The sequence below is a fragment of the Cuculus canorus genome, chromosome 1 (genome assembly GCF_017976375.1).
Source record: "Cuculus canorus isolate bCucCan1 chromosome 1, bCucCan1.pri, whole genome shotgun sequence".
In the NCBI taxonomy this organism is placed as follows: domain Eukaryota; kingdom Metazoa; phylum Chordata; class Aves; order Cuculiformes; family Cuculidae; genus Cuculus; species Cuculus canorus.
In genome coordinates, this window is record NC_071401.1 from 156,372,242 (window position 1) to 156,400,118 (window position 27,877).

At 38.4% G+C, this 27,877-nt stretch overlaps 1 protein-coding gene across 1 annotated transcript in view; it reads right to left on the reverse strand.

Moving 5' to 3' along the window:
- Positions 1–27,877, reverse strand: part of UBN2 (ubinuclein 2) — a 56,597-nt gene that overhangs the window by 11,530 nt on the left and 17,190 nt on the right. Inside the window, exons 4-14 of the mRNA XM_054067948.1 lie at positions 21,942–22,079; positions 20,665–20,777; positions 19,152–19,650; positions 15,601–15,671; positions 14,787–14,916; positions 13,372–13,490; positions 12,601–12,714; positions 10,922–11,065; positions 7,567–7,617; positions 6,155–6,197; positions 3,939–5,477 (exon numbers count right to left, since the gene is read on the reverse strand). Coding sequence (XP_053923923.1) covers positions 3,939–5,477; positions 6,155–6,197; positions 7,567–7,617; positions 10,922–11,065; positions 12,601–12,714; positions 13,372–13,490; positions 14,787–14,916; positions 15,601–15,671; positions 19,152–19,650; positions 20,665–20,777; positions 21,942–22,079 — 2,961 coding nt within the window. The remainder of the gene's footprint in view (positions 1–3,938; positions 5,478–6,154; positions 6,198–7,566; positions 7,618–10,921; positions 11,066–12,600; positions 12,715–13,371; positions 13,491–14,786; positions 14,917–15,600; positions 15,672–19,151; positions 19,651–20,664; positions 20,778–21,941; positions 22,080–27,877) is intronic.

A 27,877-nucleotide genomic window follows, 5' to 3' on the forward strand; every position in this document is an offset into this window, starting at 1 on the left:
GCTTTAGACACACAGTATTACTCTTCCTTCTCCAAATCTTGGTCTTAACAGAACACTAACTTAATTTCTGAAGAGGTTTGAAAATTAAGATTTAAACATAAGAACCCCTACACTTCCAGAGAAGTCAGGTTACCAAGATGCAGAAATACACATGTATGTATAGGTGCGTATGCATGTGTCAAAGCAAAAGGCAAAAGGAACAACCTTTCTATTCTGCATGGGTCACAACAAAGTTAATTTCACTGTACTTAAAAAATGAAAGTGCAAGATCAGTCAGAACATTTTAGCTCCAACAGCTCCCACATCACATTAAATCCCTTAACATTAGAACATCTTGTTGTTTGACAGTCTTTCCTTTGTGATGCATATAGTAATTTTATATGCTAATATTCAATTCTAATGATTTATAATACCACAAAACAGTACAGAGAGCATTTCGAAACAAGACTCAGACTCACATGTTTTAGATATTTGAGTTAAGAAGACTCAGACTGAACAGGACTTCAGACCTGTGCATTTATACAAGTAAGCTTAAACTAAACCCAGAACTTAAAACCATTTTAATGAACGCAGGAGATTAAAATGAAATCTCCTTGAATTCTGTAACAGAAACTTACAGCAACAACAAAGTGATGAAAATTCCTATCAGCAGCAAAGTTTCTGTTACCAGTTTTGGTCTTAAAATGTTCAGAGGAAAGCAGTTAAAGAGAGGTTAGTTGCTGCTTATGAGAAAACAAAGTTTTAAAACACTAACCCTGTAAGTGTAAACAATTACCGATGTGATTTTCCTAGCAAGTGTTTGTACTGGTCATTTTAGGAGTGACAGCTTCCAAGACAATCCATTACACAAGTAGAAAGGAAATGGATGAAGAACTTCAACATACGTGATCACTCTCTTTTGCCTTTAATTTCACAATAAAACTATGCACACAAAAATGACAACTGTTCACTATGTAGTCTTTACTGTGCAACAAAGTAAGAGCCATGCACCAATCTCTGGCAAGTGTGGATTTGTAAGAGGCCTGAAAGCAGAAAGCAGCTCTGTAACGTGCCCTGCCACAATCTTGCTTACCGTCTCAAAAAGGCAAGTTCAGTGACGGAAAGAGCTACAGAGAATGTCCTAAAGATTTGCACTTCAGATGTTTCTATTTATCTCACCGATGACAGCACTTAATAAAAGGGTTCATCCTGGTCTTGTAAATCTGAGTCATTAAAATCCTTAAGTCTGAGTCAGATTCTGCTCAAGAGTACTAATGGTAGGTAGAGGTTTTTTAAGGGAATGACATGCTAATTGCTGAATTTTAGGTTAGCTTGGCTTTATATTCTTAAGTTGTAATTTAGGCATATTCCAGAGTAAAACTCCTGTGGAGCTACAGCAGGAGTAAGCTAATATCCAGGTAAATAACTGCATCAATCAAAAGGAAAAAGGAGGAAAGCACTTCTTGGAAGCTCTCCCTAGTTAGGAACATCATCATCACAACTGCTGCTTTTAAGTGTTTTGACTTGTTCGGAACACGACTCACTGTACAACCTTATTACATGAAAGACAAAGCATTTGGGATGTTGGTAGTTCCTATAACTGGTTGCTGTTTTTCTTAATGAGGAGCTGAGCTTTAAATTTGTATCGATTTATACGGATTATTACAGCACTTTTAAAAAGTTAGGCTGTCAAGGTTCTTCACCATGAGAGTGGTGAGGCACTGGCAGAAGTTGCCCAGGGAAGATGTGGATGCCCCATCTCTTGAGGTGTTCAGGTTGGATGGGGCTTTAGCAGCCTGATCTAGTGGGAGGTGTCCCTGTCCCTGGGGTTGGAACTGGGTGATCTTTAAGGTCCCTTCCAACCCAAACTATTCCATGATTCCATGAAATCATCGAGTCTGATCTTCAGTGTAAGCAGACCAGGATATTTTATTGAGCAACTCGGGTACCATTCTCATCTTCTGACTGATTAACAGCATCTCACAAGAATTAAATCCCTAAAACCTTAATGGGAAAAAAAGATTAATTTAGTCTTACGCAAGGTTTTAAGAGGGGTAACTAACTCCTTAGTACTTTGTACCTACCAACCAGCCTGGAACTGGTTAGGTTCAGCAGCCAGCCATTAGTTCTTTAAGGCTAAATAAAGTCCTCTTATGGTAAATCTCTTCCACTTCAGTGTACCTGGAGTGGGAGGTAATTTGATTCTATCTGTTCCTGAACAGAGTCCACTGACTAAGCCTCTGTCTGCACAGTAGCAACAGTCGTTGCATAGTTTCTCTTTCTTGCACCATTCACCTGAACCATTTCTAAGTTATCCAAGTAACTTCTGAAATGTCACACCCCTCCCCTCCATGTAAAGTCTCAATAATTGCTTTAGTGACAGCAGGTGCTGCCCCAGTACCTCCAGCTGATTTGCCCCTCTATACACCAACACACCTTATTTGGCTGCATCACAGTATATGCTCATGTTACTTGATTATCTACCACACCCCCTCCAGTCATCTTTAAAATCATCTGCCAAAATTCCTAGGTAATCAATGTTTCTGAAAATAATTAATTGTTTTTAACTACCAGAAGGTTTGCCAGAATTCATCTCATCACCCAACACAGAACTACTTACTTTCCTCATCTGTTATCTTTAAGCATTAGCACACCCATTTTACACTTTCTTCTACATCACAGCAATTGTATCCACTGGATTGTGTTGATCGCAACAGGGAGAACCAACTCTGTTCCCTGTCCATTCACTATAGCCTTTTGTCTCTTCCAGGCACCTTCCAGAGTACTCAAACTGCATTGCATCTGGCTCAGCTCTTCTCTAGGCCTCAGTGGCCCTTACACAGCACGAGTTTTTCTTCCATTCAAAGTACCCAAAATGACGAGAAAGCCACGTCAGAGCCTGCCAGACAACTCTTATTAACTGTTACAGACTTGAGATACAGTAGGATGAAAGACCACAGAAATGTCTTGTAAAAATCACCCTCCTTCTGTTATTTAGCTGCACTGAAAAACAATTGATAGCAAGCTAAAAGATGACAAACCATTGCTAGAAGCTGAGTATACATCACTGCCATGCAATAACTAAGTATGCTGCTCAGACAAATACAAAGCTTTTCCATTTGCTGTATACCAAGACTAATTTACAGTAATACTGCTTTTCTTCACTTTACTCAAGTAGTGAAGGCTTCAGGATAGAGAGAGCAATAAAGACAGAAAACCTGCAAATCAGCTCGGTAATGAAATTATTCCCAGTAAGGAGAACGTGCAACTTGGGAAAGTCATTTGTCTTCTGGGTAAATAGGTTTGCATGGCTTTTAGAACAACAGTATTTTCAAAATATTTGTTTTGTATGACTTGTTTTATCTCCAGTGATAAAGTCCTTCATAAGCTCTCTCTCAATTTCTAGGATATTTGTATATTAATGAGGTGTCTCGTTCAGTTTGACTAGAGCCTACAAAATAACACACATACTAAAGAAAAGCCCTTGCAAGTGTTAATTTTAAATACAAGTCTTGCATTATGCATAAACAACAAGCAACTGAACTCCAGTTCTGCAGCCAAGCTTCATTATTAACTTGCAAATGTACCAAGACATCTTTTCATGACCATCATCAGTACAAATAAGTAAATATGCAAGAATACACAAATCCAGTATTGCAAGAAAATACCACATCCCCTGAAAATATGGCCGCACAAAGCTAACCTTTTCTACTGCTCTTAAAAGTGAATTCTGTTCCACAGTATGGACCAACCAGCATTTTACAGCCAGGATTCGTTATCCTTGCACTTCACATCTGGAAATATCTATTCAATCATGCAAAACAGTCTCATCACTACTAATGTTTATGCTTAAAGTATGAACATTAAATTTATGACATTTTCGAATCAAGATGTTGCAAGAAAAATAAATGTGATAAATATGAATGTAAGGTTTAAATGTAAACTCGTTAGATGCATACCTGCACACTGGCTGCTACAACTGGAGACCCTGAGGCAGAAGATGGTCTGTGTGGGGTTGACAATTGTTTAGTAGCACCCTGTGTTCCACTTCCTGCTCCCCCAGACAGACTAGTCCTACTAGCTCCACTTGAGTTAAGGTTACTGCCTCTGCTGGCAGGTACATTCATTCCAACTCCACCCACATTGTTTTTACCAACAGTTCCAGAAGGAGAAGAGTTGGGCAATTTTGAAGAAGCCTGAGGGTTCTTTGCAGGCTGAAGGCCTGAGGTGCGATTAGAGGGCAGCAAATTCATTGTGGGAGACTGCCTGCTGATATTTACACCACTGGTCTGTTTATGAAGGGGGTTGTTGCTGGAGTGACTACTCTGGGAAACTAGTGCACTTGAACTGGAAGAACTGGGTGTTGTCGCGGGCCTGGGGGATGAGGTGGACTTGGATGAAAATTTAGGTGATGCATTGGGCTTGGGTGTCACGGAGGGCTTAGATGCAGTGGGCTTGGGAGACACAGCAGGTTTGGGAGAGGCAGCCATGGAGAAGGGAGGCTTGAAACCCTGGGAAGAAACTTGTGACACCATAGCCTTGGCTAAATAGTTACTAGAGGTAGAGGTGCTAGATGTTGTCCGAGAAACCAGTGGGTGAGACACTTGAGAGCCACTTCCAGATGAGGGATTAGACAAAGGCAGGCGATATACTACAGACTTATCTTGAGCCTTGATGACTGGTGATGAGCAAGACAGTTTGGGATTACTACTCAATTTCACCACTGCATTGGACTGTGATTTACTAATAGTTGCTTGTAAAGGAGATACATATTTCTGTTGTACAGCTGAATGCTGGTGCACCTTTGTCGCTTGTGATGTTGAAGAAGAACCACCTTGAGCCTCAGAAGATGATACCAAGATATTGGCATCCTTGGTTCTTTGAGAAGAGGTGGAAATAGCTGTTTGGGTCTTAGAGGAAGAAACATGAGTCTGAGAAGAGGAGGAAGCAGCTTGGATCTGGCTTGACCTCTGTAGTCCTTGCTGAAGTAGTTTGGCTGGCAAAGGCTCTAAGGAAACCTTAGGATTTTGAATTGAAGATCCAGCAATAAGGCCTGAAGAGATACCAGTGTGAACTAGGTCCTGGGGTTTCTTTGGTACTGGCCCTGTGTGACCAGCAATAAGACTTGATGAATGGGGTGTCTGAGTGGGCTCTACTTTCTTTGAGGTTGCCAGAGGCAACTTACTCATAATGCTTGCTAGTTTCTCTTCCCTCAGCCCAGGGCGAGGTCTGGATGTTGGTGCATCTATGGTGGACCCAAGAGGTGATCCCTTGGCACCATTATTGATAACTGCCAGAGCATCTGAAATAGAGTCCAGTGAGGGTGGGTGGAAAGAAAGGTCTTCATCCAGTGAGTCATCCAAGCAGATCGTCTCTGGAGCTGGCGTGCAGCTAGAGCTGGCTGGGGTGCAGACCGGTGTGCTGGAACTCAGTACAGTAGCGCAACTTGAATTGACTGAAGACATACAGGTTTTCTGTTCTTTCTTTGGACTGGAGTCCTGAGAATGAAGAGATACAAAAAGACATGTTCAACAGCCTTTCTGGAGAAGAATCTAAAGTCTTCCTTAGTGTAATAATATTATTCCATAATTTCAGATAAACCAAAGATCCACTATTGAAATTTTCATATGAAGATACCTATGATCTTTAGGTGTCACAGTCCCACGTGCTAACTCAATATCTGTATTTAAAAACCTAGTGCTGTCCTCTACATAACTATAAGTGCCCACACAGTTAAGAATAATCAATGCTGTGAAGAACAGGATAGCTAATCCGAGCACTAGGTAAAATTGCTATTGAACTATGACACCACCTAGTCATGCCTAATAAGAACCTTCATCAACTTATGTTACCCTACCAACTACACATTCTTCCAGTGTCGACAAATTTAAATCAAGCCAAAATCACACACGAAGCACATATTAAAAATGTGAAACTTTACTGGAACTAGTGCCTCTTTGTAGTCAATTTTCAAAAACCTAATCCAGCTTAAAGTTACAAAGCTACACAGAAGTCTTTTGTACTACTTTCTTTACAGTAATACACACCACTTAGTTATTAAGCTCTTACAGCATTTCCTGATGGAACCTTTCAGCCAGGACTTTTCTGGATCAGAGGCAGGAAGAGGTTGTATCAAGTGGTCATATAAAATTCAGATATCTAAACAGGCATTTACCTTCACTTTGGGTTTTGGGGCCAGAATCACCTTCTTCTTTGCCCTAAAACAGAAGGGATACAGGCACGTCAGAAGAGTAAAGAAAGGCAAGTCATCTTAGTTTTAACTGTTACCTAGATTATATCCCAATAAACTAGAAGGATGAGTACTGGCATCCAGCTTTAATAATAAAACATCTTTGAAATAGAAAATGGGTTAAAATACAGGGGGGGAAGAGAAGAAGCACACTTAAAATCAATTTTTTTTGCCATGTATCTATAAGTAAACTAGATGCAAAATTCACTGAGTTATTGATATAACCTGATATAAATGAGGAGAGCTACATTTTAATTTTCAGATTTGGAGAAACTACAAAATATGAAGTCTTTTCAGCCCCTTATAGTCTTAAGAGTTTGTCTACTTAGCAGAGCTTTGTCTAAACTGATGTGACCCACAATATTTATATAACTTCACTTTACATTGATACCTTTGTCACTGAGAAGTATACTTACCATTCTCATTTATATTTCAAATCACACAAAAAGTCCCTTCTCCGCCACCAAAAAAAGTGTTCTGTTGCTTATTGACTGTGAAACTTGTCTCAAACTTCTGTTTGTTGCAAGAAGCCATTTAAGAAAGCTTCAAGGTTCTTTTGCAGTTTAAGTGCACACCACAGCACCAACTGCAGTTACGCAAGGACAGCATTATTAGTCATCAATGTCAATTTAGAAGCTAAACATTTCACACCGCCTTTTCTCATTTCTGCTTCTTCAAGAGAATCAAGAGATTTACATCTAAGAGGTCATTTATTCTCCTTTCCCAAGTCACTAGGGATAGGACCAATTTAAAAAAAAAAAATATCTTCCTGTAGGCGACCCATGAATCAGTTTTACTATTACGTAGAAAAATATCCCATGTCAATGATATTTATCGAAAAGGTTGCAATTTGGGTGTTATTCAAAGTCAGAATTGCTTATTTGAATTCTGTCTGAATGCAGGCAGCTCCCAAGCGGGACATAGCACTGTCTGAAAATCAAGAAGGTAAAATTCCACTAAGAATCACAGCCTTCTGTAGTTAGAAAGGTATTTCTGAGCAAAAGAGAAGAGTACGGAGTACTGCAATCTGAGTTCAACTTAATACTGTTCACAAAGGCTTGTAGTGATAGGACTAAGGGCAATAGGTATAAACTGGAGAGGGGCAGATTTAGACTAGACATAAGGAAGAATTCCTTCACCATGAGAGTGGTGAGGCACTGGCACAGGTTGCCCAGGGAAGCTGTGGATGCCTCGTCCCTGGAGGTGTTCAAGGCCAGGTTGGATGGGGCCTTGGGCAGCCTGGTCTGGTGGGAGGTGTCTCTGCCCATGGCTGAGGAGTTGGAACTGGATGATCTTTATCCCTGAAGATACTAGTAAGTTGTCAATGTTATACTCACGGAGCAGAGGTGAGGTGATTGTGAACACTTCGGCTTTCTTTAAAAAGCATCCTAAAAGGGTGGCGAGAAAAGAAACATATGGTGATTCGACAGGGACAATCAGCACATGACAACCAAATACGCTAATATCCTTGAATTTTCAGAAGAAACCTTTGATTTTCTGTCCAGAAAGCAGCTAGTAGGTAGTTTGCCTGTATTGCTAACATGAGGTAGTTCCAGGCAGCCATAAACAGAAGAAATAAAAAAAGATTTCAAGTTTACATTCAAAAATACCTCAGTAAATGGCCAAGAAGTCAACATAGCAGGACATTACCTCCTTCAGCTGGTCAGAATAAATACATTTTGAATTCTCTCTCCTCAAAGCCTAATGAATTTTTCTAAATATCCAACTAAGGATTATTCCAAACTCTTCACACTACATGTGCACACATTGATCATAGATTTGGTTTTTGTGGTTGGTCTGTTATGATGTTTATTTCTTCAAAGCACAGTGGAAAGAAAGTTGGAATTCAGTAGCCAAGCTTGTTTCTAATTTTCTTCATTATTTTGTATAAGACATTGTGTACCATTTCTGTGACTTCAATTACACTGTGGACTTGGACGTCCATTTTTTACTACAGAGCCAATGAATGGCAAGAGTCAGTAAGGCAAATCTCAACACTTTACACACTTATTTCCATGTTATCAACTCCTGAGCTGACAAGTGGGATGTGAAAACAATTCCTGACCTGTAGCCTGTCCTACAGCTTGCTACTCAAATGCAGCTATAAATAGACAATCAATGAAAACTTTGTTGCCTCCCTTTTCCAGGTAAGCAAACCAGAACAAACAGTATTTTCCTACACCACTGCTCTCACACAGTGACCACATCACTAACAGCTGTCTAAACAAGAGCTTTTCACTGCTAGTAACACCCTGTAGAGCTGCAATACTTATGAAAAATCCAAGTATCCACAAATCTCATGTAATCTAGTAAGAAAACATTTACATCCTCTCTGTACAGTTCCAATGCCTTACTTCTCTGCTCCCTTTTCTCATTTTCTTCACCAAACTACCCTCCAGATCTGTATTGCACTGTTCCCAAACAAAGCCTACTGAATGCCTATGAAGAACATCATAGAGCAAAAGGATCGTTCCTCATTACAAGTTCAATGTGCCATTTTCTGACCTACCTAGCTTCTCCAGAATACTTCCCTTCTCACCTCCTTCCTGATGCTTTGTCTAATCTTTTCCATTTCAGAATGAAAATCCAAAACGCATCCTAGGCCCCAGTAATTTGTACTATCATCCTTAAAGGTTCAAGACAAAAAGGCAATCGCTACAGGAACAGAAGTCAAAGACATAGTACAAAGAAAGAACAGTGCAGTACATATTCCAAAGCAAGAACACTACTGGAAAATAATCCCTCCACTGCATAAAAACATTTAGATGTAAAAGTTGATGAGAGAGACCAGTACAAGATTGTTTCTCTCTGAACATGATTTCATTCCAAGTGTGCTGCTCGAGCTGTGCAAAGCGCATGTGCTGCAGCAAGCCCACCTGCACAATCATCTCCAAAGATTATGAAACTGTTGAAATTAAAGGAGATACTTTCTGTCCTTAAATCTCTTTTTCTGAACATACACATATTTAGGTTGCAGGCTTTTTTCAGCCACACATGGAATTAATATACAACCCAGTTACAAAAAAATGGGTTACGTTATTTGAAAAGGCTTTGGGATCCTTTAGGACAAAAGGCATTTCTCTAAATCCATGAATATTAATAAAATAATCTCCTGGGGCAGAGTATGGAAGTTTCACACACAGAAAATTCATGTGACAAAGGTAGCTGTGATACACGCAGACAGTCCACTTTGAAAAAGTACAGTTCACTTTGAAAGAGCAATAAACTTTTCCTCTAGGATGAGCCCGAAAAGTCGTGGTACCATAGTCATACTCTGATTAATAAGAACTCCTTATGAAATATACAACCATTCTCAACATTAATGGGATAAATTTTCTTTCCTGTTTACAAAGCTCCTTCTTTCAAGGCAACATATAAAGGTAAAAAAATGATAACCCTTCAACAATCTTCAAGGCCAGGTTGGATGGGGCCTTGGGCGGCCTGATATAGTGGGAGGTGTCCCTGCTTATGGCAGCGGGATTGGAAACTGGATGAACTTTAAGGTCCCTTCCAACCCCGAACTATTCTATGATTCTATGATAATCCCTAATCTAACACCCCAATAAGATGAGCATTCAGTACATGAAAAATATGCACCGTATTAGGAATTACCACTGTCAGACTCCCCTCAGGAAATACTTGCAATTCCTCTTTCCACACAACCATTTGCCTGCAAATTATAATACATCACTTCCTAAACAGAAACCAGAGAAGCACTTCCCCATAAATACACGACAATCTGAAAATCTTTGTGACCAAAACTGCCCAGTTGGTAAACTAAGTCTTGCTGGTCAACAGAAAATTATGATTAGGCAGCTCTTGGGGTTTGCTTGGTTTGGAGTTTTTTGTTTAATTTTTAGGGCTTTTTTGGGGGAGAGATTGTTTTATTTGTTTGGTTTGAGTTTGTTTGCTTTTTGGTTTTTTTTTTTTTGTTGATAGATAGTTTAAAAGCTTATGGAAGCTTTCGGCATACTTATCATATGGAATGGAGGGAGACATATATGTTACGTGGCTTTTAAATACAAAATTTTAACATGCTTCACTTCTATGTATTCTTGGATGACCACACACTATCATTCCACTGTTCCGCCACTAACAGTGATCTCTGTATCTATTCTTAAGCTATAAAGGGATTCTTTGTCTCATCATCTTCAATAAAATCTTCCTAAGAGAACTTCTTGCTTGTCAGCATACTTACTGTACAAAATTAGATCCTTAAGCGGAAACAAGCCAGCTGCATACCAAGTTTTGTGAACTCTGGTGTTGAAATTCCAGCTTAAAAGTTTTAAAGTCTACATCACACTACATTGTCAGACTGCTTACAACGTACAGGCAAAATTGCTTTCTACATTACTATCACTTACTGTTTCACAGAAAGAATTTTCCAAGCAGTTACCTCCAACCTCATACTTCCCTCTCAAATGAAGCATCATAAACTACTACGAATTTTAGTAAATTCAGTCTCCAGCAGATGACAAAAGTTCTCCAATGAAAACAGTGGAGTTTAACTCTCAGGCTTGCAAATAAGACAGAATAAACTTCTGAAAAACATTCATTCTTCTAAAATATTCCACTTGACTGACATATTTTGAAGTTTTAATCAATATTACTAGTACCTGGATGAGTCAAATGTCTAAGAGCCAAGACATCATTAACATCAGAATTGATAGATAAATAAAGCAGATATCTTACCTTGCCTGCATCCAGCCTTTAGGCCAAAGTGGTTTCACTTCTGTTTCCATAAAGGTTTTGAGGTAATCTTCAGCAGACTGACTTCTATTTGGCTCTAGCTCATAGCATCCCAGCTTGATCTTCACAAGATTACACAACAGAGACCTGCAGAACCACACGCAATATATTGAAAGAAATAATCCTTTCCAAGGCTCAGCAGAAAAAAGCTGAGAAGTGGAAGCACTGATGCTACACAGCTGCTGTCTGCTGCCAGATTTAGGAAGAGTTTAGTTCCAATTGTATTTTTTGGAAGCTTGCCACTGTGCAAGTTTGCTACTGTAACTGGTATGGATCAGTCACTGTCACTTCTCCATTTCCAACATAATGGACTGCTCTTTTTTTCATCTTTACTATAATTTTGTAATTGGTTTTACATTTTCTTTGTGGTTTTCTCATAGCTGAAACTCTCACTTTGCTCAGTGACCTCTATGTTGGAGAATGCCTGAAAGTAAAGTGAAACCCTTTCCACATCAAGTATTTCAACAGTAGATTCTTCCTGACAGGGATAATGTCTTTTGTAGTGATTAAAAATACAAAAGCGCACACGGTTAAGCAACATTGGCCTCTGAGAGCCTCTTGAATGAAAAAAAACCAACAGATTTAAATATTTCTTAAGTTTGGCTCCGGGACACAGAATCACAGAATCACAAGGTTGGAAAGGACCCATTGGATCATCGAGTCCAACCATTCCTAACACTCCCTAAACCATGTCCCTAAGCACTTCATCCACCCGTTCCTTAAACACCTCCAGGGAAGGTGACTCGACCACCTCCCTGGGCAGCCTGTTCCAGTAGCCAATGACTCTTACTGTGAAGAAGACAGTCCAAGTTATACTGTTTGCATATATTCCATGAAGCTTGCGTCGCTGTTGTCTGAACTTACTTAAAAGACTCATCCTGAGAAGCCCACCTGCCTGCTTAAATAATAACTATACATGCAGTAAAATTAGCTTAGATCTTGCATGGGAAATGACAAATTTAGAAGGGCTGGCCTGCTTGGAAGCCTACTGTTATTTATGAAATGTAGATAATATCAGTTTTCAGTAAAATCTATTCCAGGAAACAAACCAGTGATAAGTTACCATTTCAGACAACAATCTGCGTTGCTCTAGAGAGATAACAATTTATGTTCAGAGTGGATGGGAAGGGTTACGATTCATGTATTCTGGATGCTGGCTTGCCCAAGGACTGGGAGGTTTGCCAAACCAAATCAGCAGTTTTGGTGGTCTGCCCTATCGTGGCAGAAATCTTTACCACTCACTAGGTGATAAGCGTTTTGTGACCTATTCTTAGAATAGGGGAAGCAGGTCTAACTCTGCTTACAATCCTGTTCTTTGCTTAAGGAACCTTGATGTTCTACAATCAGACCAGGAAAACTCTCATGTATTTGGATAAAGCAGATACACAAGCAGTAAAAAAAAGGGTTGGACATAGGATGATCTTGCCTTTCAAGTTAAAGAAAAGGATGTTTTACCACTGCAGCAGTCCAGCTTGCCTATTTAGCTCCAACACCTCCAGAACTTCTGAAGTCGAATTCTGAGAACAATTATTTATTACACAGTATCATGTAACAACATCCCCTTGGAGATCCCTTTATGAAGTCATTGAAAATTCTTGGTGGAAAAGGTAGTTTTGTCTCACCTCACTGTGTCATCCCAATGGAACTTCTTTCTGGGTCCCACAACCCTCTTTCCAGGTTTCTCATCATCATCTTCCTCTGATCCATTTTTCTCTCGTTCATCTTCTGCTTGCAACCTAAAATTACAACAATTGTTTTCTTCATAGGGATACAACACAGACAAAACGTTTCCTTTAGAATTAAGTGTTGGTTTAGATGGTAGGAGAAAAAAATAAAAGGATCTGTCTTCAGATTCTTATTATATCCTCCCATCCTGAAAGTGTCAACAGTTCCATCTTCCTCTCCCCGCTGCTTCATGGACCTCAGAGACAAGTGAAAAAGACACACTATATGGATGCTATCAAGGACACTGGCTATAAGCTTCATTTAGTGCCTCTCCTGGGAAATGGAAGGATACTTATCAAGCTATTAATGCTTCGCCAAGCCTCAGAATTAGTTAATTGAGGGAAACAATTACAACGAACAACAACAAAATATATCAAGAACCTAAACATACAATCCTCCTCCATTAATCCAGCATTTTGAGAATCTCCAGCATCCTTCTCAGAGTTCATAATTTCTTTCTCTCAAGACCTATTACATTCAGTTCATGGACTTTCCTTCTACAATTAGATGATAATGTCACTTACCCAAAACTAAGTAATTTGTACAATTCCACACTTAGACACCTGTAAACTGGAGCTGAGTACTTTGCTGAGCTCAGGGAATGAACAACATGGAGACAGACCTCCAGCTGGACTTAACGGGCATGTACAGACTCCAGAAATACCTACTTGGCATTTTTGGCTTGATTGCGGGCCTGACAGTCCTCTTGATACTTGCACAACTGTTCAGGCATGACGTTACTGACAGCCAGTTTCAGCTTCTGCAGCGGTTCTCTCAAGCGGTCATCCTGTGACAAAAGAAACATCAGAGCAGTCCTATTTGATGCAATCTAAACAGTGTTTCAGATAGTCTCATAAAAACTATTTCTTGTTCTCTCCAGAGGCAATATTCCCAGTACTAATTATTAAACCCAACAGCAATTACCTATATGGCACCTGAATCCTTTTAGATGCAGCAGCATTAGAGAAACACATGTACTTGAAATTTCTCACACAACTGCTGTTAAGTCTTTTGACGAGGAATAATGAAAGATAGTCAAAAAGAAACACATCAAGAATATCCCAAAACATTATGGCATGATCTCATTAAATAATGCTTTTTAATCAAAATAGGGAAGGGAAGAAAACCTGAAGGAAAAAAAGCACCTCGATTGACAAGCATCTCAACACTTGCAAACAAGTATCCAATAATCAAGTCTCCAAAAACTCTGTAGTATAAAAACATCCTAGGTGATGAACAATATATGTATAAGATTATGTGAGTTTCAGATTATTATAAAGAATTTATGTACCTCAAACGTAAGGACTGTGTATTCAAAATTGTCTCCAAATATTAAGAACTTCAAACATTAAAGTAATATACTATATGCTTCCCTACATGTTCTAAATTATCTTCCTACATCTTCTGATGTTACATTCTTCATCATAACTGCTTATTGAGAAGAGCTAGAATACTATGTCTCACTGCTTAGAAATACCATATGAATCTGTTTGCCTCCTTAGCAGATCCTGAGGTCTCTGCATTCATTATCCTCAGATCCCCTCTGCAAGATATAGTCCTGGATATTGCTTAAACAATTGGGTCATGATACTTAAGATCACAGATAAATTTTATTCAATAGGAAAACAATCTTTAAGAGAAAAGCAGCTGCAAATGACCAAGTATTTGTCAGACACCCACACAGGCAAAATTGCACACATAGTACAAGCTGCGTCATTTATTATCCACCTAGCCTTCCGTTTTTCTTGACATGAAAGTGAATGCAACAGTATTTTTTTTTCAGCCTGTCATAACCATGATTATTACAGCTTTCTGGTTCTGAAACTTTGATGTGTACCCCGTACCCAGATTTCAAGATGAATGCACTTCATTCTCAGATAGAAGGTCTGAAATACTTGAAACTATTTGTTCCTAGAGTAGTGACAACAGCAGGTACACAGAAAAAAAGCTTTTAAGCTCATCTAGCAACTGATTGAAAGTCTTTTGCTTTATTGAAGACTGGCTGTTGCTCTCCTCTCCTGCATTCTGTCCTTTCCACTATTAAATAGTTGACTCCTGCTGGAGTTCATCTCCCAGTTATTACCTGGACATTGAGGTGTAACTTCTTCAGACGCTTTATCAGCGTGTCCTTATTGCATGGCACAAAAGCCTCAAGGTGAGAATACACTCCATTGCGGATGGCAGGATTTATCTCTTGTAACTGTAGCTCAATGCTGACAAACAAACAAGAGACAGTCAGGCACTCGAAGATGAATATTGCAACTGAACAAACACTTAAGGAAGTTTAGCATACTAAACATATTCTAGCTACGCTCTAAATATAGTAACTTGGGACATTTTCAGGTAACCTTTTTGTACAAAAGAAGGAAGTCTTAATCAATGGGAAGAAACCATTCATACACATACTTCAATGCTGAGCACATTCAAATTTCATTTACTCCCACAATGCACATCGATCTTGATACGACTTTGATTGCTACCATCTTCTAGAGATTACTTTTTTTTCCCCCTTAGAATACAAACATAGAAGCTGCTATATTAAACACTTAGTTGAAGGATTACAGAGTAAAAAGAGCTGGCATTTTTCCCTCAAGAAAGCTGAATGCGTTATGAAAGTGGGGGACCCGAAGAAATAGTGGCAATTTTTTTGAATTTTACACAGCAAGTCGAGGACACAGGGCACTGCAAAACACTTCACACTGGATAAAGACAGACAGATAGTCATGACAGGAATAGTATTCATATATAAATCTCTTTAGCTAATAACTACCTTAGACTGATCTACCTTCATTGACTTTTAAGGGCTTTGTTGGAACAACCTCAATAACATTTCCTCTTCTGTACTTTTCCTCTCACCCCCTTTCCAAAAAGGGAAGGTTGTACAGACAAGCACTTACTCCAGCAGAATATTATTCATGTCTTGTGTGAAAAACTTCTTCCTGCCTTCCTCATCAAACATCTTGGCGGCCTGAAAATACAGCAATAAAGAGTATTCCAAAGTTCATAGAACATTTTATCAAAAAAAACCTTTGAATCTTTAAGAATGTGACACAATTATAAAAGTATTTTCCAGAGCGGAGTATTACTTGGGAAAAAAACCAATAAGCAAAACCAAACTACACTCAGCTGTCAGAAAAAGAGGGGAGGATTGTTCTTATTATACTCAAATAAAACCGCCTTGCTCTAGGCCAAACAATAATTCTATTTAGAATAGAAGTGCCTGGATCACTCATGTCAACACATTCATCTTTTCAATAACCATTAAAAGAAAATGGTAGAGATGTTCCATTATCACCACCAGCAACGTTCCACTACCACTGTTTACTTTAAAAAGAGCAACATTTCTTGACAAGTCAAGCAGGCAAGAGCATCAATACATTTCTACTCTAAATGCATAAAAGGCTTTTTTTCTGCTTCTGTTACGTCCCTCACCCAGTCAAGACTTCCCAGCCTTCTCAGATCCGTCTCAATCCTTGATTGCAATTTCTGCAAAGGGATTACATAAGCTAGAAGAATATCGGCATCCCTCTTCCCTGGTGCTGTCCAGCATTCTCGCAATCTTTACACCATAACTCTTTCATATCTTTGCCTGGTCTCCTACTGATTTTCTTCAGGGTTGGGGGAGGAGGGCATGGGGAAGGACAGCCTAATTCCTACGCATACTTGCTTTTATTAGAAGTTCCCTCTGATCTCGCAGGAATTCCCATGCAGAATCCCTGTATCTTTGTTCTTATCACCTATATTCTTACTCTCATGGTGACAGGTTGTAGGAGGAAGCCAATTCCTTGCACTGCTCTACAAAAAACAGTAAGATCTTCTCTCCAGAGCTCATCCACTCTGCAGATTTAGTCAAGGAAAAAACCAACGACTTTTAGAGGCTTACTGTCATCTTATTTTCCAGCACTGTGACCAGACAGTGAATATCTAAAGGAGCTGGAAAAGGATATGCATGCAGAAAAGTAGGCAGGTGATATCATTATAGTGACTGACACACACCAGAGGCAGACAAAATGCTACAGGCTGAATATTCAATTAAAAAAAATCTCTAATTCTGCCTTAAAAATTAGTAACTTGTGACAACATAGCTAAAATCTACAAATAAATGCAAATGTTACCTGGATAAAATTTGTTTATTGCTATGAAATATTTTCTATTCTTGCTCTTTGTAACTGACCAATTTAAGTTTGAAAAAAATATATATTTTCTGCAATAGTGAACTCTACACTGTAGACTGAACAGGAAAACAAGCGCTTGATACTTTACCAGAAACAATAAGATAGCTCATTGCATGACTGCTTTACCACTTCAGTCCTTAACATTGATACAAGTGTTTTAAGTTCCTGCAGGGACTGCATTCTGCTCACTACTTTGTGCCATAAACTCAGCTGCTGAGGGGATGGCACTATCTGTGTAAAAACACCAAAGCATTTGCTTCTACTACAAAATTAGAAAGGCTAAATGTGTTTACAAGTGATACCATACCACAAAGGTAAGTTTGAAAATCTTAAATCCAGTATCTTCAATCATAATTAACATCAGGATTATTAATACTTTCTGGCTTATAGAAAATGGATGGAAAGATACGTTTGGACATTTCAGTCCCAGGTAGACTTTAAAAGGAGATCTTGGCATTATACTATCATACAGGACAGCGCTGCTGACTTTTGAAGACAGCAACACTGGCAGATTCAAAAACTGCACTGCTGTCACTGAACTGTAGGTTGGTTGTTTTTTCTTTTCCCCAGAGATTATCTTGACAGTTACCTTCACAAGGGAAAAAGCCATTTTATGACTTTCCTGCTTGCCTACAATACTATCTTCTGCCATGGTAGTTCAGAATTGCCTACTCAGGAACTAAAAAACATTAATCTACAAAAGGAGGCTGGGAAGTATTTTGGTATTCAGTCAGTGGCTTTTAATATATATATATAAACATATTTATATAAATAAAATGTAGATATATCATACTCCATTCACAGTACACAGGCTTTTTACAACAGCTTCATAAACTTCTTGGCTTTCTTTGCACTGAAAAGCACTAAGGCTGTGATCCTGGTAAATATTTCACGAGACCCTTTTCTTTTTTCCTGCTTTTTAGATGATTTCCCCCCCACTAATAATTTGCCAGTTGGCTGCACTTTGCAGAAGGTAAGGAAGCTGCAATGTATGTTAACACACAGTCTAATTTTTCCTCAATTGTATGGTTAGATCTGCTCTGCCAAACTTCCAAAAGACATTACCAAAAGCAGAAAACGGGAGTTAGATTTTCCAAGGGACACTGAATTAGAGCTTTCTTCCAACTGAATGGGGCTTATTCCACAGTGAAGCAGCCCGAATTTGGGACAAGCCACTAACACTTCCTGACATCTGGCTTAATCCAGTTCTGCAGTTTTCCTAGATACTTATTGTTGAATATTGAAGTTAATTTTGCTATTAATCAAAGACAGACTAAATCATGTCGCTCACTTTAGTAAACACTAACCCACCCTTGGCTGTATTTAGCCTGGGTACACTTAAAAATAACTAAGAATGCTAGAAGACATATCCATACACACAAGGTAACAAAAACATGTTTTATCATTACTCTTACCAGTAGTAAAGCAATTTTTGCTACATCTATATTTTTTCCAAAAAGACAGTAACTTGAACTGCTTTTTCAAAACTTACTTGGAGTAAGGAAAAGGTGCACTTTATTCCAAGTAAGGAAAAGCTTTAGTATCAGAATCTGGACAACCAAGCAACAAACTTATTCTCAACTTAAGGTAACATCTAACATCTACAACTGAAATAAGGAGCATATGATATCTTAATAGCTCTGAACCCTTTCAATAAGCTATAGGGATGTTTGTAACCTATGGATTTAATACCCTCCCATTAGTATTCTTGACAAGTTAGGACTCCATTCTAATCTTCCAAAAGAAAGTGTTCAGTTTTGTGTTTTGGGTCTTTTTTTTTGTAGTTGGTTCATGGTTTTGGATGGGGTTTTTGGTTGTTGCTGTTTTGTTTGTTTTTTTTTTTAAACTGGCAAGTCAGTGTTTATGTTACAGAGCAAACAATTCAAGCCACTGTTTTGTAAGCTGCAGCCATATCTCAGGTTTCCTCCTCCAAAGTAAGAAAACATCCATCCGTTTCACCAACTAATAATTCAAGTTAAAGTAACACTGGTATTTCCATTATGGAAAAAAACAAAACAAACATTACAAGTTAATGTATGTGGAAGATTCAGAAAAACATGTCTCCACTGTGAAACAAACACTGCTTTAACAATTGATCTGCATAACCTCTGCACCCATTCTCATCTGAGTATTAATACAGACATTAAGATCAATTCTACATTTTTTGAAGTTTCAGCCAGCAATTCAAGGATGACAACTTAGGCCCAAATTATTCTTCCTTGGTTTTTTTAAGACTCTTGAATGCAATCCCTTACCAGTGAATTCATACTTACTGTTCGAAGGTCTCCAATGCGCTTTTCAAGTAGCATAGGCAGACCTTCTGGGAGGGCAGGCACCTGCTTGGGTGTCATGACCTGAGGAGTGTAGGCTGCCTGAGTGATATTTCCATTTTCTCCTGACAGCTCAGATACTGGGCTGCCATCAGAAGTGCCATCAAGCAACTTGTCTAAGTCAATGTCTCCCAGCATCTCCAGGGCACTTTCAGCTTCTTGCAGGAGCTCAGGTTCATTTGTGCTACCAAAAATGGAGAGGACAGGATCATTGATCCTAAGATTCAAGTCGCAGATATCATTTCCTGCACTGAGAGAGGAGGAGGAAACTTTACTAGGGGTAGAGGTTGCAACAGTCACTGGAGGTTTTGGACTAGATTCCTTCTTCCTCATGGCTTCCTTCTCCTTTTGAAATTTACGGATCATGGCAGCCAGAGAAAGTGAGTCTTTATACAATTTCTTTTTCTTCTTTTCAGACTTGTGTGAATTTAAGGCCATTACTCTGTAGAGGAAAGAAATTTTTCATTAGAATGCGTGTGACTTTTCAGGCCTTAGTAAACTTTAACAAAAACTTGTGAGTTTAGTACAATTAAAACACTATTGGGGGAAGAAGCAAGTACCTTGTTGTGCTTATATCTTCAGACTCTTCTATCAACTACCATAAAGCTTTGCTAGTCACACAATTTCATGCTCTCCAACTGATTTTTTTTTTGCTAAGTTATGTACACCTTAAGGCAAAGGTTATTTACTTTCACCTCTCGCTACTGAACTCCTGACTGATCCATGCTATGGAAATACTTCAGCTTGCCTCAAGACTCCTGAACGGTGGCGGGCTGCTTACAGTTTAGGCACATCACATATGTTAAAAAGAAAATTCTCTTCATTGCCAAGAGTTTCGACATGCAGGCTCAACATCCACATACTTCTTAAACTAAGCATTTTCAGCCAATCCCTCACCTTAATGAAAAACATCGTCAAAAATTTTTCAATACCAACATGAATATTCATAGTAAGACAACTTTCACTCCACTGGAAAACTCCAGTTTTCAGGAAGCCAATTAAAAAACCCTCCACCTTAATCCTTCCACGCTAGCCTCAGAACTCAGGAAGGCACATACACAGTGAGAAACATGTAGAATAATGAAGCTATGTTTCCAGTTTTCCAGATTAGAAACCAAGGGATAGGAAGAAACTTATTTTTCACTAGAAGATGTAGTTCTTAGTGCTTTGGGTAGAACAATGATGGATAATGCAATTCACAGACAAAATCTCCTTTCCGTAATTTGTCTGTGTTTGTCCATGTTTAATTATTCCTTGTTCAGTATTTTGGGGGACGAAAAGACTAGCACTAGCTTGTAGGACTTCCTTTACGCACTCTCCCCCAAAATGCCAAACCCCAAATCTATCATTTTAAAATAATGTATTCTAAACAGCTGTGATGATATTGCTCTGAGACACAATCTTAAAACCAAACCTTACATACAATTCAAAGATTCTTCTAAAGAAAGAAACCTACCCCAACTGCTTAGGAACTTTCATTTTCCGCGGCTTCTTTTCCTTTTCTGTTCCTTCATCTTTCCGCTTGCGCTTCTTCATTCCACGATCTTCACTTTCTTTTAACTTTGCTATCTAGAAAAGAGATCAAATAAAGAACAATGATTCTTCCACCCTAAAACACTTTTATAGCAAGAAACATTTAGTTTTTCTTACACTTGCCAATTCAGAGCCAGGAAAAATACCTCAAGGTGTGTAAAGGCAAACTGTACCACTGGATTCCTAGCAGCAATTGCAGATATTGACAAGTCTCAGTCATCAATACTTTTTAAACAGTTATTGAATTCAGAGTCAAAGGGCACTCGCAAACTGCTGCCCAGCCAGTGTTGAGCAGTGGCCACTCTGGAAGACCGGATCCACCAGCCTTCTTCTGCTACCACAGTTTCAGTGCATTGAACAGGTTTTTGGCTAGTTCAGGTCAGCTGTTTCCCCTCCTAAGTCCTTGCTGATCTGTAGCTTACTTGCTGGTACAGCATAGGGAAAAAGAAAGCCTTCACACAGTGCAAATATTCAGCAACAGACAAAACTTTGGTGCGTTATCAACAGTATTTTAGTCACAAATTCAAATCATAAAACCATAGGGCTGCTATGAAGAAATTTAACTCCATCCCAGTCAGATCCACTACAAGAATCTTAAATTAAATTTAAAGATTCATAGAGCAGGAAAGGACATCAGAAAGCAGGAAGTTCTTGGGATGGCATGGAATATGTGAATGTTACATTGAAGTAATTATGTTTGCACTGACCATAACTTGTCAAAGTACACGGAAGAACAAGCTATTTGGGAAAGACTGTATACATACACTTTTTAACATAGCTATTCTTATGCACTTTGCGTGTATTTTGACAGATATTTTGTTTTAAGTGTTATTCTTACTATTAGAAACAGTTTCTAATCATGCAAGTTTTGCGCCAAATCATAAAAGCAGTGTCAGAGAATTTAAGTTCTCATCTTGTACAATATTCCTGTAAAATTACAGAATCATCTGTAACATCAAGATGGATGGAAACAACTTATTAGCTTGCCTAAACAGATGGTCAGTCTTATAAAACTTGATATCTTGAGTTATTTCCCAAATGCTGGTACATGAGCCACAAAAGAGAAGATGCAATAAAACAAGTACTGTGCACCATTCTGCTTTCAGCCTCTTCATGTGCACTGTTCAAAGCATATAAAGTATTTCCCAATGCCCATCAAGCTATAAGTTCTGTATGAAAAGCATAATTAAGATCACTCACTTTAGGTGGCCTATGCTTTTTGTCTTCTGCAAAGTCTTCATCCTCTGAGTCAGATGCTTGGCGGAACTGCAGTGTACCAGTGTTGATATAAAACCCTCCATACTTGGTTGTCAGGGATGCAGGCACCAATTCATCATACTGGGCAGGAAAAATGAAGATGAGTTTATCAGCATTTCTTAAAAAAAAAGAGTATATAGTTCACTTACCAGTCCTTTATGTAAAAGACTATATGCAAACTTGCTAGAATGGAAAAAGGATAGCAGCGCTATTGAAATGTAACTGGCCAAGGCACAGAATGTTAATATCACAGAATAACCTTTCTACTTTTGAAACAGGACCCTTTCATTTTTGTAGAAGAGGCAGGATTATAGCATTAAAAACACTGATTATCAGTGGGAACAAGGACAGGCAGAGGCAAACTCGCCCTGGAAAATAAAATGCCCCGAAACCTTTAAACATTCTTCCCCCTCAATATTCTGTTTTGAAGAGAATGCTAGACATTATATCTCAGGACAGACAAACCATATAAACAAAGATACACCACCTGCCTATGAGCAACTTCACTTGATTTTTCACTGGCCAGTTTTGTCCAGCAAGTAGGTGGACACATAGTAAATTATTTGTTCTCATTTACCACAGCCTAGTAGGCAAACCAGCAACATCACAGGTTCAAAAACAAATTTTGTAAAAAAAAAACAACAAAAAACCCCAAAGCAATACCTGCCCCTATAGATTTTCTATTTTAAGTTTAAAACTTCTATCGAATACCCTTCAATTTTAAGCAACAATGTATGGTTCAAATTACCTTTTGCTAGTCATTCACTTTTATCACAGTCCCTTTAAGTTACCTGGGATAGGTACAGTTATTTCCAGAGCCTATTTCTCCCATATTTTCAAAAAAGATGAGAGTCTGAACAATCACCATATTACAATGAAAGAAGCCTAATCTACATTAGAATTTTACAGAATTGGATGTTATATCCACGAAATGAGACTGAAGATAGAGATGTTTTTCTAAATTAAGCATAAAAAGCCCCTCAGATTATATGCTTTGTTTCATTAAGACTGCCACAGTTTTCATTAATACCAATCTCTGCATTCCAACACAAGCTACATTTAGTACCAACTCTAACCACAGTGCCCTGCTCAAAATACCACTTCTCTTACAAAGTTCTCAGAAATTCTCTTTGGTTAAAAATGTTATCCCAGACACGACAAACTCACCCACAGTATCTGTTAGACTATTTCAAATTTTAGGTGTTGAATATGACATTGGCTCTTATACAAATACCACATTGCCAGGACTTGTTTTCTTGAAAGTCATCTATGTTCTTACTCTGTTTAGACAGTTTTAAAACAACAAAAGGTTTCAAACTCTTATAAGCTACTTTGAAAAACACTTAGTATTTATGAAGAAATTTCCAAGTTAGAACTACAAACCTGCACGTCAAAAACATTTAAATCCAAATGCAAAGGAAAAGTGGTCAATATTAAGTATAGTGGAATAAACATAGAATATTAATTACATGAGCAGCAGTCTCCTCTGAATGACATTCTTCCCAAAGTATTACCAGAAAACTATTACTCTTTAGGAAAGAGCTCGTTAACAGCAAACTCAAAAAGGCTGGGAGGATGAATAGGTCTATTCTAGCTCTATGCATACATATCAATAAAGCAGGCCATGGAAGTGTTTGCAAGAGAACTGAGGGAGGGTTGCCTTGACAATGCCTTTATCACTAAGCAGGAGAACAACGTTGTCCTCAACTGCTCCAAATTTGAACTACCAATCTTAAGTTTTCAAATACTGGAATTTTTAAGATGGTTAAATAACTAAACAACAAATACAATTCTGGAAGCTATAGTCTGTCTAGAAGCGTAAAAACAGAAAGCCTGAGACACATACTTGCCAACAAAGATAACAAGGAAGCATTTACAGGACCTAGAAAGTGTTACAGAAGTACCAGAAAGACAGTAACAGCACAATGACCAAGAATCAATTTCTGTCCTTCTGAAAGAAAAAGTAGTATTTTGACACACCTCAGAGGAATGCACTCTGGCAGAGGAAAAAGTCGATTTTGAGTTACAGCTGCAAGCAATAAATGTTTGATAGCACAGCCAAATGATTAAGAAAGATATTTGAGAAGGAAACAATGCATGTGTTATTTTGAAGTCTGAACCAGGAGGCTTTGCACTGCATATCCGTTAAAACAGAACTGAACAGGCTGAATAAATTAGTAGGCAGCTTTAACTGCCACAAGATTAACTGAAGACTTGAGATCACCAACATGACGGGAACACACACAGTGCAGAAGTGGAGCGTCAGCTACCAGCTTATTTCATTTCCCCCTGCATGCCATGCAAAATATACTGAAGATAAAATGGTTTATGAACCAAGAAGTCTAGGCTACCAAAGGCATTAAGACAGGAAGAAGAGCTATCCAGAAGAGAAAAACAGTGAACCCCTACTTTAAGGAGGCTGGTGAAAGAGGCTGAACTGGAGACGTACATGGATTTGATCTGAATAAGCACTTAGAAATTTCCATGAGTCACCACCTTTTATCTTCCTGGAATGGAAGGCTTAATAAGCAGCACAGAAAGGGAAAGGAAAAGTGGTGACAGGATCTATGAAATACCCTAAGATCATATGAAAGACCAATGCATGAAAGCAGGACAATCTATTAATTGGACAAAATAAAAGCAAAGTGGCTTAGTATTGGACTTGTCATTCATTTTAAGAACCAGGATGATCATGCAAAGTAGGAGGTGTAAAGTAAACTTGAGAGTGGAGGTTGGGTAAGAGTTTTAGACAAATATGTTTTTCCACAGCTCTCAAAACCAACTTCATTACGTACAAGGAAGATGAAAGGGAAAGAAAATAAATGATTATCCACAGTGCTTAATAGTCAGAGGAGGCATTTCGCTTTTGAGCTGACAGAGTGTGAACTGAATTGGTGAGGCTGGAGCAATACAGGATCAAACCAGAAGAATACAGCAGTTGCCAAGTTTGAAGGAGAAAGCATGCAGTCAAAGCTGGGACCATTATCATAAGAAGTGAAGAACAAGTAGAAGGGATTGGCTGCAGAGCAGTAAAGGAAGCCCTGGAGAACACACAACAAAAAGTAAGGATCAAAGACAGTCCACTAGTGAGGAAGCCATGAATCACAGCAGGTGATTAGAATGGTCAATATGCCACGTAGCACAGATATATAGGAACAAGGCACCCAGACAGGCAGAATTCATTCAATATGCATATGCACAAACTATACTGTGCCTGTCGGCAGGCAAACCAGGTCAGCGAGGTATGGGTGTGTAAATCACCAACTGCAGTTTCAACAGCTTCTGCTGACAACTATGAATTCAGTCAGATTTTCAAAGACATTTTTGACATTCCGTTCTTCTCAACCCTCGAGAGTTTTACTTTTCCCTACCAAAATTCGGATTGTCCTCAGCCTACTGAACAAGATATAAGTTATAACACAGTATTTCATTTTAAGCTTACTTAAAACTAGGGCCTGCAGACCACAACGTACCTGTTACCCACCCCTTCACAGTGAGTTTACTATATTCTAGTGGCTAATTGAACAGAAAATTTGTATATGATTCTGTAAGGTATTGGCAACCGCTAGATTAAACATCAACATAGAGTTTCTTCAGTTAAAGAAACTGAAGAACATGTTAGCATGTTTCAGTTAAAGGAAACATGTTTCTTGCAACTTCTAAACCTTCTGATGAATTGCTTTCAAGACTTCTGCTTTGCACTAGCATTTTTTGTGTATGAAATCACAGAAATGAGAAAAACTAAGAAAAATAGTTTAAGCCCTTTACAGTGTTATGCTCATCCTTATACACTCCAAGATTGAGAATTAAAATTCTCAGACCTACAAACAGACAGGACTTCAAATATGATTGACTCCTCTGACCGTGGATTTGTCCCACAGAAGATTACGGAATCATTCTGCAAATAAAGTAAGACTGATGTATTGTCTGATCATCTAAAGGCAGATCAACACATAACTGACTGCCCTTGAGCTACGTTACTATGCTTCTAGTGCTATAAATCTAACTTAATGTTTAGGTGTGAAAGAAAACTTTAGTTTTTAAAAAAATAAGTTAAACAGTTTCAACTTCATTTTTATACCAATAAGAACAGTGAAATTTTATGTATTATACCAATTTAGTTTTGAAATCCAGACCAACAGTAAACAGCAGTATCTTATATTAATAGTCTACTCTTGTGTTGAGATATTTTGACCACGATCCTCAGCTATTTTGACAAGGACCCTCCTCATTCAGCTCCTTTTCAGGGAACAACCTACACTATAAAAGCACAGATGTGAAAAGGCTTTTTAGTACTTAGCGTTAAGTCCTGGAAATGAGCTTTGCTGCCAATGCGTTCAAGTGTTTTAAGAAACGTAGCCTGTACATTACTTGCTGAAAAACTGGTATTATTTAGATCTAAGAGAAGCAGGAATAATTTTCATTCCTTGTTCGGTTTATTTTTGAGATGGTTCTAACCAGCTTGGGGGTGGGGAGGAAGCCGTTTGTTTTTTTATCATCATTAGCCAACTGAATAAAGTCAAGCTACTGGAGTTATGTTGAGTATGGCTGCTTCAGTCAAATGCTCTATCTATACAGTTTACTACACACTTTAAGATACTTCAAACGTAGTTGGTCGATCCCTATGCTTCTTAAAGATACGAAGAAAGGAAATGCATTCTTTGGATTTGCTATCCTTTAAGCATAAGTTTTCAAACAAAACCCAGAACCATCTTTTTGAATATGAAATGAAATCCTGAATAGGGTTGAGGTGGAATAACACATTCCTTTTCTAATCTAAGACAACAAAAAAAAGCAAGCAGAAAGAGCTTTCACATGGTAAAGAAGGTTCCTCTCCCAAAATGCACAGGCAAGTTGGTTTTGGTTGGTTGGGGTTTTTTTTTAACCCTGGGGCAAAGGAAAGCTGGCAAAGCACAACCGATTATTAAATAAAGATATAATACCTGACTCATACTCTAGACTAGGATAGGATGGTTTCCTAGGAGAATATAATTTATGAAATGTATGACCATTCATGTGGCCACGTTTCTGTTCAATTCAATCAATTCTTTCAGGGACTGAGCTCTGACCTAGACAGAAAATACAGTTCAGTGTTTTCATTACAAATAAATATGCATTGTATTACTTATGCTCCAGGTTTCATGTTACAGAATTAATAGAAGACTTTGTAGGAAAAAAAAGTTGTACTTTCCTTTTCCGTTCATTTAACTTGAAGAGCAGACTTACCACCTATGACAGTTAATGTAAATGTTCTTATCAGAGATCTGTTGGGTTTGGCATGTTATAACCTCCCCCCCACCTTATATTACATTATAAATCAAAATGTCAGTATATTTTTGGGAAAACACTTAAGTTTCTTGTGCAGCTTAAATACATTCATCTACTCAGAAAGAATAGCCCCTCTAGGAGCTCAGGTGACTTTGCAAAGTGATTTTGTGCTCTCCAAAAAACTAAATGTAGCAAGAAATTGCTACAGCTATTACAATTATTATTCCTTAATTATTTCTTACTCCTACATTCCTGATGTACGCAAATGTAAACAAAGGTACTGCAAAGGCCAGATGCAAGTCTCATTTTTTCTAAGTAGCTATGCAGATGCTGACTCTTTAGTTTCCCAGTTGTCCCACTGCAGTAATTAAAAACATGAGCAGTCCTAAACTACCTGGTTGAAACCTAGGCCAGAACACAGGATTAAAAAAATTATTTAAGAAATCACGTTTTCCTTCCTAAAAAAAGCATATGATATTTTGCAGAAGCAGTAAGAGAACATTACTGTTACTTTAACAGTCTTGTTCTGCAAATTCATCTCCTTTCGTCCCTGTATCCATAATGGTTCTTGCACTACAGGACTACTGGGTACATAGTTTAAACACATCTGT